Source organism: Nothobranchius furzeri, chromosome 4 (assembly GCF_043380555.1).
Source record: "Nothobranchius furzeri strain GRZ-AD chromosome 4, NfurGRZ-RIMD1, whole genome shotgun sequence".
Lineage (NCBI taxonomy): Eukaryota > Metazoa > Chordata > Actinopteri > Cyprinodontiformes > Nothobranchiidae > Nothobranchius > Nothobranchius furzeri.
The window spans coordinates 13734435-13746645 of NC_091744.1; the positions used below are offsets into that span (position 1 = coordinate 13734435).

Genomic DNA, 12211 nt, shown 5'->3' on the forward strand with positions numbered 1-12211 from the left:
TAAATGTAGGATGTTTGCTTTAAGTTAGAGGTTTATCATATTGTAACCATAACACGTGACACTTTGATTTATTAAAGATACCATTGTAGAAACATTGTTCTTATCTTAAAGACCAAGCTCACGGAGAAAACTGAAAATAGTCCTCTACCCCTGTTTCCTGCATTAGTCAATGATAGAAAATAGATGAGGAGACGCTTGGATTAAAAAAGCCACACTGGTCTAAATCACACTAAACATTAACAGTCATGGATTCACTCATCTTGGCTCACAACGGGAAAGGCTGTTGTTGGTTTATCATCCAGGAGAGAGCAGAGCGCATGTCGGCCAGCATAAGCTAACCATTAGCGACACCACAACATAGCAGAACTTCTTCAGGCTTGAGTTATTTGTAGAGATAAAAAGCCAGTGTTGAAGAGTGAATGGAGGCAGTGGAAGAGCAGCATTGATGTTAGCCAATCAGAGGCTAGATGCCTGAATATCAGGAAATAAGCCTCCAAAACCTGCTATCCTCTGCTCGCCTCTCCTCTGTCTTACTGTACTCACAAAGCATTCACTTAGACCACTGCAAATGTATTGAAAAAATGAGTGAACTTGGGATTTGGATTTTCTTCTTTTTTACTTCTTGTCTCTTTTGTTGCACCTTGTCCTCCTACCACGCTCAGCCCAAACATTCAAATCCTTATCTATTGCATTTCTTTTATTTGTTATTTTTGTGGCATCTATGGCCTCAGCTCTGTTTGCTGCGTGTAAACAGAGACGGTGAATTAGAGACTCCTCCTATGCTGGATGTAAGAGGACAACAAGCAAAGCAGGTTAGCATCCATAAAGGTGAAACCCTTCAGCTCACAGAGTAAAGATGTAGAGGCAGAAGTGTTTTCGTGGCGTTCACTGCCTCACTTTGATGTGCTAAATCCTGTCTTTTATCAAGACTTTGAAAAATGTGAACGTCAAAAAGTAAAAAAATGAAACATCAAGCACATTTATGTGAGTGAACTTTACATATTCACACACCCATTGAAATATTTTTGGGAGCATTAAAGAATTTAAACAAATCACGTCATGCAGATATAAACTAAGGAATATCTATATTTTATATTAAGACAAACGTACTAAATTCTAATGTAAAATAAACACAGCAGCTCTGCTTTGTTTTACCAGCTGTGCTATTTAACACCCCTGATGCCATAAACTCATCATGACCTGTAGAAAGTAACAAAAATGCAATTACTGTGAAAAAGAGGTGAGAAATAGTTTGGGAAATTTGAGTTTTCATAAACTCCAAAGCCCAAAACAGTAAGTAAATACTCAGATTACATTAAACAGAAAAACTTTACCAGCTTGTCAGTTTGGACGTGTGTGATCGTTTAACTCAGCTGATGAAAAACACCGGCGTATAAATGCCCGTCAAACTCACAACGTGGCAGAGCATATGGTAGGCAGAGCTTCGCAGGAAGCAGAACCACGCAGCTATGACAATAATGCATCTTTAAGCCAGTGCTGTCTCGCTTTGGGTGGGTGAGACGCTGTTGTTTCCATACTCTTCCCGACGCCATATGGGACATATTACTCTGCTGCAGGTTCGAACGGGGAACGAAACAACAGAAAAGCGATGCGCTGCAAAGCTGCAGGAATCCTGGGGCTTTGAGATGAATCGACGCACAAGTTACGTTCTCATCAAATCTGCCCCTGGATAATCTTCTAATGACATAATGTGTATTTGAGTGTAATGGAAGCAATCAAACGGGAATATAATTTAGTTGTTTTCATCAGAGCTTGGTCTGATAAGATTAGGAAACATGCGTGTACAAATGTATTTGCATGAAACAGAGTTTGAATGTTTATTGCATGTATGTTTATATAATTAATACATGTTTTCTGCTAATTAGATACTTGTTTTTAGCTGACTTGTGTTAGCGATCACAATTAGAAAGCAGGACTTTTCAGTAGACAGAAAGTCTAAAGTCGTGTAAATACACAACAGACAGATTCAGAACCTCACATCAACGTAAAGGAAAGAAAACAGGAGAAAGGGGTCATTTCTTTTATGGAAAAAGACAAGCAGTTGGTTATGATGAAGTCAAAAGAGAAATAAACTATCCAGTGCTCAACTTACATCTCTGTACTGTTGATAAGTAAACAGCTAATTTTACACAAAAGCATGCAGAAACATCTGTGCAGTGATAAATGTTCCACCTGAGTAAACATGCAACATGGAGGAGTTTTTTTTTTTTTTGTAAAACAGAGGACAGGAGATGAGGATTTGTTCTACCCGGGGTCCCTGTGGCACCAAAGTAAATGACTTTATGTTTATTTTAAGTTGACACGAGGGATAAAGTGTGTGGCAGTAGTCGTCTTTATTATTAACCTTTCCTTCAAAGTTCTCAAAGCATTGGTGTTCTAGATTAAATTAACCTTCTCTACAAAATCTGAACCTGCCTTTTCTGTGTCGCTGAAGTAAGCAGGTGTCCTCCCTCCACTCGCATTCCCATGATGCAGCGGTGCGCGGCTCATGGTCCCTGCATGGGCCACTGAAAAAGGAGAGAGTGAAGGTTAATTATGTTGGAAAGTCTCTTTCCTCCCCTCTCCTTCGTCTCTCCGTCTTCCTTCCCTTTTCCCCTCGGTCCCCTCTCGGCATGTGGAGCTGGTTTTCTCTGCTGCACAATCAGAGTTTGTCTCGCACAAACAAAGGGCATGCTGCTCGCAGAGAGAATCTGTTAGCAAAAGCTGCTCAAACCCAGTTTTACATTTTCTGCAGAATAAAAGATGAAAACTATTACACCCCTTTGGGTTGGCACTGACAGCTTAGCTGGGATGAATTTTAAAGCGCATAAATACAATAAGATGAGTCTTAGATGAATAACATATAGAAACGTGTGTGTGCGTGTGTGTGTGTGTCCACTGGAAGCTGGTGAAATAACTTTAAACAATGCTGCAGAGAGGTAACAGAGTGATGAATGCTACTGAATCTCTGGTCCTCCCACTCAAACCTAAAACCTCATAACACACCCCAAATGACAGGAAAGACAAAGGACCACCAGTGTCTCAGCGCTCCATCTCATTTACACATTATGAGTCATTTAGACATGTATATCCATACACACTCGCGCCGACACAAAAACAAGGGCAAGGGCCATCAGATGAACCTAAAGATGATTAACGGCGATCGGGACAGGCACACTCTCGCTCTGCCTCCTCTGCACAGCCAAAGCCAGGCTCTCTGGAGGCCTCCCACATCTTTTGGGCGAAGATGAGACTGTCAAATTGGTTTGCCAGCCACATTACTGGCCAGCAGGGAGGCACTGTAGAGGTGGGGAGGTGGGGGGAGAGAGAGAGAGAGATCATACTGAGGAGGAGGAGGAGTGATGGAGGTGGAGGAATGGAAGGGAGTGGGAAATGGGGCAGAGAATCTAAATCTGATAAATGAAGAGAAGAGGGCATTATGTCCTCAGCATGTGGATTCAGTTGACTTATTTGGATTGTTTAAGGCAAGGAGACCCTGCCCACACAACGGTTAAACAACAGTGCTATGACGGTAAACTGGGACTAGTTTGGCTTTGCAGCTTGCGTTTTTATATTTATGTAACTATTAAATACTTTTATTAGAAGCCACTGAACCTGAAAGGCAGTTTTATTTTTTTGTTGCAGATATTTCCGGTCAATATTTTCCTTAAAAACTCCTCAGAACACTTTTCATTATGAGTGTTTGAAAATAATCTCCAGTAAATCTGCAAACTTGATTTTTAGCATGTCTGACCTCCATAGATAGCCATGGTTAACTTAGAGCTTATTAGCAGTGAGAAGGTGTTGTTTTAAAGTTGGAGACATGTTGCAAAGGACCTGCCTACTTGAGCATCATCAACAACCCACCGAGCCAGCTAGCGGAGCCAATCTGTGGCTCAGAATACTACAAAACCCCGTGGTGTTCCTGCAAAACACGTCCATTTTTGTTTCACACGTCTTAGAAACACCGATCCCTCACAGCCAAACACGTACTTTACACAAAAACGTCACCACAAATATCATATTGTAAATTTTATGTCACTTTGTTACATTTGCACTGTCAAAAATAAGGAAAACATACGTTTAACCTTTTTGGTCTCACACACACACACACACACACATAGATACGATTACACACACACACAGTGACAGCCATGGCTAATCAACCAGTCATGCTCCCTGTCCTTAATGCTGACGATGCTCGAGCGGACGGGCTCCTGGCTGCTTGGTTCACAGAAAAGGGTCCCTCAAATGAATGTATGTTTACCTCTTGCAGGACAATGTCGGATAGGGAAGTAAATAATTAAAGGAAAGGGACCCTTTTTGACTGCATCAACCCTGCCACTGCTGGTAAGCTCTACTATCCATTGTGACTCCATTTTTTGCCCATTCTTATTGAGGATGATCCTTTTTCTTTCATTTGTTTATTTTTTGTGTTGTTTTACACACGTGTGCCCTCCCTGCATGGAAACCCTTCACATTAAAGGCACTGGGTGTTTGCATATTTTCTCATCATGATGGGCTGAGGTTATAAACACAAGAGGCCTTGCATTTGTCACACCTGAGAGCTTAAGTTTCCCCACCCGTGTCATGCAGCTTTATTGTGACGTGTACCCGGTGGGTCTCTGTTTCTTTAACTTTTTCCCAGCAGCAGTGTAACAGGAGCGAGATGCCACCTAGCCTGGTTTTTGAGCTCATTTCACCACTTTTAGCATGGCTTTGTGAGACATCCCCCGCTAACTGTGTTCTGGCTTAAGCATGGTGTTTGTTACGGAGCTTCTTTGATCAGCTGTAGCACATTATCCGACACAGTTTGCTGTGTGTTTTTGGGAAAATGCCCATCTTAATTAAATCCAGGGCTACATGAAGATACGTTCATCCAGGTGCTCGACTGAGCCACCTCCGATAGTGAGCGAATGCGATAATGCTGTCAGGACTTTGTGCTAATATGCTATCCAGTTCCCCTCGATTATCACATTACCACTGCTCAAATCAATTGATAAACTCCCATTCAATATGGTGGAGTATTTAATTGAGTCAGAGTCTATTGGATTTGAGGGCTGTGCAGTGCAGACGTGCTGACAGTGGTAAACACCAGCAGGATGCTCTGTCTCGTTGCTAAGTTAGAGCTGCAGGGGGGAGCTCTGTGAGGGCTTTTGTTTCCAGACTCTAATAAATTCATGCATTTAAACATGACTTTAGCTTTATTTAGCTTTTGTATTTAGGATTTATACATGTGCTTGTCTTTGCTCATTAGGCACAGCTCCAACATCAACCTGCACCGCAAACTGCTGACCAAAGAGCTGGATGACATTGTCCTTGACCCTCAACTCACACCACTGCCCAAGGACCTGCGAGCCGAGTTTCTGGCCAAGATCTACACTGGGCACCACATGGGTTTGGACCCAATGACCAGGATGGGCATTGGAGGCGCCAGCCTTGGGCCCCCTGGTCTAAACTTCAGTGCCCGCTCCCTCATGAGCAATGAATATCCCCATCATCCCTTCAACCAAGACCTTAAAAACCATCACATCAACAGCCTCTTCCGGGGCCAGCCGGATGACTACGTGGTGCTGGACCTGAGCACCACATCCAGTGTACAATCCAGCAGCAGCATCCACTCCTCTCATGAGTCAGAAGAAGGCAGTGACGAAGGCATCTTGTTGGATGACCTGGAGGAGGAAGGAGAAGAGGATGAGGAGGAGGGCAACAGTGACGGAGAGGACTACTCCCAGCGTTTCAGGGGGCAGGCTGAAGGGGGACTTCAGGATGAGGCTGGAGAACTAAAAGACGGAGAAGACGAGGGACTGGACTCTTCCTCGTCGCCATTCCTTCTCTCATCCACTGGGGGCAGCAATGGCAGCAGCAGTGGGATCCTCTGTAACATCTGCCACAAAATCTACAGCAACAAAGGAACCCTGCGCGTGCACTACAAGACTGTGCACCTGCGCGAGATGCACAAGTGCAAAATTCCTGGTTGCAACATGGTGTTCAGCTCCGTGCGCAGCCGTAACCGGCACTCTCAGAACCCAAACCTTCATAAAAACACGCCCTTCTCTACAATATTAGACTGAAGAACGAATCACAACGTGTCCCTCCTGCTGGTCTGCCTGCTCCTCCATTCATTTCTCATTCTTATTCCTTCTCAGATGAGCTTTTAACCCCAGTTCAGGACCATCAAATGCAAGCCTGTATGCCTCTTTGTCCATTCTTTTTAAGTCATCACAAAACATTACGATCTCCATGTATAAAATGGACTGACTTTAAATGCAGCTCATCGCCGCGTCCTCGACTTATCCACCTGTGGAAGAACAGGACGCCGCTCACAGATATGGAGGATGCTTTATAACAAAACTCCAGGTATTTTTCTCATGAGGATCCACCGTTTACTCCTCTGCCCTCTTTGTGTTTATGTCCAAAGAATCCATCAAACTCTTATTTGTGACTTTGCCTGCAGAAACAATAGTACTGAGAAAAAAAAGAGAAAAACAATTCTTGTTGTATTTGTGTAATGATAACTTTTAAATGGACCCCTTACAAAAGCATGACAGCTCCATTTGTAAATAATGTCCCAAGAGGCTTTTGGTGTAAGAGTTGTGTTGATGGTTGTTTGCTTCCTTTTTTTCTCTCCTTATTGGTTTTATGTTACAGTACAATGCTTCCAGCTATAGACAAGAAAGAGTAGCATCCTAAAACCAGGACTCTTTTACGTTAGCTTCACAGACAAATTTTAAAACGAGTTCTCGGCATTGAAAAAAATCGTAAAAAAAAAAAGAAATTACCATGTGAATTGTTTTAAATGCTTGTTAGATATTTAGAGGTTGCCGGCATGCTTTTTTAGGCTCTTACACTGATATAATTTCCTGCATTTCAATTTTTTTTATTTTTCTTTTTTTGCCGTTTCTTTATGATCTTTAGTATACCAATTTAGTTTTTGCACTTTGCATCTATACAGGGGGATGTGTAATAATATTTTGAGGATTTTTGCAATGGCAAATTTGGGCAACTGGGTACCTTGTTGAGCTACACTGCAGAGAGAACAGAGAGTACTTTCTACCTGTGCCAGTTACTTTTTGCACATGTTCAGTTTGCAACTGCAAGCTCTTAAAGGTGTGGGATTCTGAAAACCTGTTTGTAATGATCATTCCTGAATCATAAACAGTCGCGCTGTTTTTCATGCAGGCTGAACGTGAACATAGTCTTCTACTCCTATCTACTGCATTAGCTTCTGATAGAAAATAGACACTGAGGTTTGATCTACGTCACACTGTCACTTAACGTTCATGGACTCACCCTTCTAGACTCACAGCGGAGAAGGCTGTTGTTTTTGTTTTAACGTCCAGGAATCAGCAGCGACTGTCTCAACTAGTAGAAGCTAACTGTTAGCATTGGCAACTCCACTAGACAGCAGAAACTCCTCCTGACTTGTGTTACTAAGGGAGATAAAACATCAGTCCCGCCGTGTTAAGCTGTCCTCTGGTGTGGCATTCTGCCACTTCCTGAAACAAGCGCACTTGAGCTTTTTTCCTCCCTGACTACGACTTGTAAGTCATTAATTCCTACTAGAGACCACTGCAAATGCATTCACCAAGCAAGTGAACCACACCTTTAACAAAATCCAATATCTTTACCCAGACGTCTTAAACAGCTTGGAAAGAAATAAGGTTCTGACTAAAGCCGGCATCTCTCTGGCCTGCTGCTGTTCGGAACTACCTGGGAACAGCATTTGAGTCATGGTGGAGACGAAAAAGAAAAGGTGACATTTGAGTGCAACTAAATTTCAACCCAAATCAGGATAAATGGTGACTAAATGAACACAATATGTGTCTTTTGTGATGAAATGTTACGATTTAGTCTTAGTTTTGAGACTAAATTAAATGCAAGCATACAAATTCTAGGGGGAATCCACAGAAACTACAGCAGTCGCAGTACAGTGAGATTTTGGCTTTTTTAAAAGGAAAAGCTGGTATTTGGTGTGTGTCAAAAATAATTACAGTACGTGGCATGTTTAGTGGGTCAAACACTCTAATGCAGCATTTTTAATGCCAAAAAATATTTCTATTCAGATAAAAAATGTATTACCTAAACCCGATTCATGTTAATGAGAGGAAAAAAACTTTGTTTTTATTTTTTTTAATCAGGCCAAAAACACGATGGAATAAAACTCCTGTTGTTCTTAAACTCTACCCCATTGGATCAATACCATGCACTTAAACCCGTTTGCTGTGATTCTCTGCTGCAGGTTTCCATTGCTTTCACATTATCCTTAAAATATGTTTGGATTATTTTTCTTTAGATTATCATTTATTTTTTTTGTCTCTGTGACTGACGGTACAAACACTTTAGAGTAATTGGATAAAGTAGCCAAGGGACAGGGGTATTTATTAGTGGGTGATGTATCATCAATGAGATGTTTTTGTCCAGTACAGAGTATTTCTTTGTGAAACACACACACACACACACACACACACACACACACACACACACACACTGCTATATGGTGACCTGTACAGTATTCTTTACACCTCACATCCAAATCAGTGTTGAGTTCCACTTATTTCACACTTTAGCCGTTTTGTTTAAGCGATTTGACCCATTCTGGTGAAAGGTTTCCTCCCTTTCTTCAAGACTCCACCTATAGGACACATGCGGTTTTCTGGGCCTCTGTGCTTGGAGATAAAGCGGGCGAGACAGAGAGCTGGGGTTGATGGAAAGGTTGCAGAGGTGGAAGGCTGACTAGGGAGGAAAGGATGACAGCAGCGATCATTAAAAATGTGCTGCTCCTCTGTTACCTGAAGGCATGCCGCCATTCCAGCTTCCTCTGTCTAATAACTCACTTGTCACTTTGTTACACTGCCAGACGTCAAGGTTGCTGACAAGACTGTGACACAGACAGGAGGAGGAAAGGAAAGGAAGAGAGTCTGCTCCGAACAATTTAATTTGACTCAGTCAATTGAGCTGAATTCAATTCACCTCTTCATTTTCTATCTGTGCTTATTCTTCTTTAGGGTCGGTGGTAATTTAATTCACTTTTTTCCTCTCTTTTTCTCTTCCTCTTTGTCTGTCAGAGCGCAATCATTTAGCAACCGCCTTACCCATTCCTTCATCCCACTACTCACTTACCACCTCCACACGCCACGGCGCAGATCCTACAGGGACGCGTGCTAATAGTGTATGCTTAAGTTCAACGGACGGCCATGGCATAGCAAAAAGGGATGGGTAATTGCCTGTTTATCCCAAGTGAAGGAAATTTGAGTACAGGAACCCCTGCCTTCTCCCAGGAGTGAGTTTCACTGAGGCACTTGCTGCCTCATTCACTCATTCAGTCCCTCTGGCTTTTGCTGCAGCAGAAATAAAAAAAAATAAAATAAAAAGTGCTTCTCCGGGAACCCTGCTGACAGCTGTCTCCGCAACACAAAAACAGCCAAACACACGGCAAAGTGGCACAAAAGAATGACTTGCTGAACTGATGGTGATGGAGGAGACAAATCTGAAAGGAAAAATGCGTTTTTATTGTTTCAAACAGAAGAAAGCTAACATCCTGGTATGTAGACAACACCTATTCGTCTGTTCTTAATATTCCTGCAGTACTGTTAAATTGTAGAATGAAAAGTCGTTCTAGCCCTGTTGTTTTCTGCCCAATTATCCCCTTTTTAGTGTTTTCATTCTACATTCACACACGTTGTGTTTGTCGCTTCCCACTTGTCGTGTAGCAGCCACCCGTCATTTGTACCTTTAAGTTCCAAACAGGAAAATAAAGTCACAGACGAGGCTTGTAGGGAAAAGAAAAAAGCTTATTTAGAGTATTGCATGAAGCCAGTCGAACCAGCAGAATTTAAAGCTGCACGAGTCCAGAAACATAGCTAAAAAAGCGTGCAAGCGACAGTCTGCAGGGAGACAGCCGAGGGAGGCAGCCAGAAGGAGATGGAACAGTTGAAAAGGACTGTACTCAGAATCTTTTACAGCTGAAGCCTTGCAGCAGACGTCTAATGCAACGAGGAGAAAAATACAAACACGGGTTTTGGTGGAAAAGCTATAAGCAAGAAAGGGTCCCCAGAAGTTACCACCAGTGGTTGAAGATCAACACTTCCAGCCTCCTCCTCCAGAGAAATGACCGTTAGTCTCCCTTATCAACAAAACTCTCCAGACACACAGATCACGGTGCATTCTTTTTAGCCTAGTGACCACACTCCTGGACATCAGAAACGCTTTGCTCAGAGCGCCTCACTGGCCCAAACCACTGGAGTGAATCTTAAATATTTGATTAGAGCAGCGTCAGGCATCAATTATTCTGCCATTCTGCATGGCACAAAGAGGGAGAAACGGGATGGCAAACGGATGAAAACGCCTGACCTGATCATCGCCGTCCAGTTTGTTCATGTCACAGAATGAGTGAGTACAAAAAGAAGGGAGGAAAGAGGATGAGAGGCGCAACGGCGTGCAGTTAATGCAGCTCATGGCACGACGTGAGGGTAAAGCTAACCAGGATGTCATTAGAAATATGCAGTTAAAAGAGAAATACACACGAGGGTTTGTACCGATGCCTCACTTTCATGACTTGTGTTCTAAAAGAATGCCATCATTCATTTCAACTGGAACCTGTGAAATGTCAATTTTCCTGAAAACAAAAACAAAGAAATACTGTAAATTCACTAAATGTTTTCCATAGTTTTTTTTTTTTCAAATATATTTTAAAGTCTTAAAGTATAAATAGTTTGACGAGCTGGTGTTTTGTTTTGGTTTATTTTTTGGGTTTTTTACTTGTGTTTATTTTGAGTATCCGAAGCATTAGTGTCTGTGTTTAGAAAAGCCTGTTAGAGCACTCGACGGCGTTGCATGGCTTCATAATCAGAAAACAAAAACAAAGCAAAGGAGCTTGCGCCACTTTGTTGTCAAAATGGTGATTCAGAAGCCTCATCAATACTGTATGTTACCTAAAGAGGTGTTCCCCATGTGCAGACAGAAGGATTTAAAAATAATCCTTTTTAAGAGACTTTTTTCTTTATTTTTAGCCTTTCTTGTATTTGTTTCTGTATCATAACTGTCTATGGTTTTTGCATAAAATGCATAAGGGTTTGGGGATGTAAATGGAATTTTATTCATATTTTGTCCAAATACCTCTTGTAATTTGTATCAGAATTCTTGTACAATTTTTATATTAAAGATTTATCAGTCACTAGTCTTTTGTCATTAGATTTTATTCAAATTTGCAAGCCGTAATGCTCAGAAATGATATCTAAAAAGCACGTCAATCACGGCGTTTTAACAGGAAAGTGATTTCAGAAGTCGTTAACTACACTATGATAGAAATCATTAGGGAAAAGGCTATCTTGACCAATTAGTGGATGATTAGATTAATTAAGTTATTAAAAGATGTTCTGGTATGAGAAGAAGGTACTTCTGCAGTAAGGACTTCAAGTCCCTTTGTTTGATTTTGGGCTGAAATCAAATTTAAACAAGGAAATTAGGTCAAAATACAGCAAAAACTATTTTTATATTATATGTATATATATATCCTTTTCTATCCATCCAGTATGAGATCAATCAGTGGTTTTTACATGAATTAATAAAGAATACCAACTAAGAGTATGTAAGCAGGTGGGAAATATCACGTTTATAACAGCATCAGAAAGAAGGAAAGTGATGACATCATCAGACAAAATCAACCTTTGCTGTCAACTTTTGATGAAACTGGGGGTCAGATTACAAACTAACATGAGCTCCAGCAGCAAAACCATTTTTACTCAACCTCGCCTCTGTGAAAGAGAAGAAGTGACACAAAGATTATTGACCTTGAATTAAATAATACTGGTCCTTGTTATTTGCCGGTCCTTGAAGCTGTCAACGTGCACAGGTGCAAAACACACACACACACACACACACACACACACACACACACACACACACACACACATTTTCTAAGCTCTTAACTCTTGGTAAAATTGATCAATCAGATTTATCATAAACAGCTATCTGAAGTTGATAGTTTAGACCTTTTGAAGTTATTTTATTGCAAAAGGTTATAATCAGTTATTTACCTTTGTGGATAGATTTGAAAACAAGGTGAATGACTAGTTGGTTGTAAAGTGCCTTGGGGGGTTATAGAATTCTAGAAGACGCTAAATACAGGCCATTTACCATTTAAAGCCCTTACTTTGAAACAACAACAACAACAAAAGAAACACAGGAACATCAACAAATGCATCCCAGC

General features: G+C 41.4%; 1 protein-coding gene across 3 annotated transcripts in view; it reads left to right on the forward strand.

Annotated features, from left to right (window-relative positions):
• The window catches only part of bnc2 (basonuclin zinc finger protein 2), a 216919-nt gene extending 205740 nt beyond the window's left edge, over positions 1-11179 (forward strand). For all 3 annotated transcript variants that reach the window (XM_054743680.2, XM_015965154.3, XM_054743681.2), the window contains one exon: positions 5258-11179. In XM_054743680.2, the coding sequence (XP_054599655.1) occupies positions 5258-6074 (817 nt within the window). In that variant the 3' untranslated portion in view covers positions 6075-11179. The remainder of the gene's footprint in view (positions 1-5257) is intronic.
• The last annotated feature ends 1032 nt before the right edge of the window (positions 11180-12211 follow it).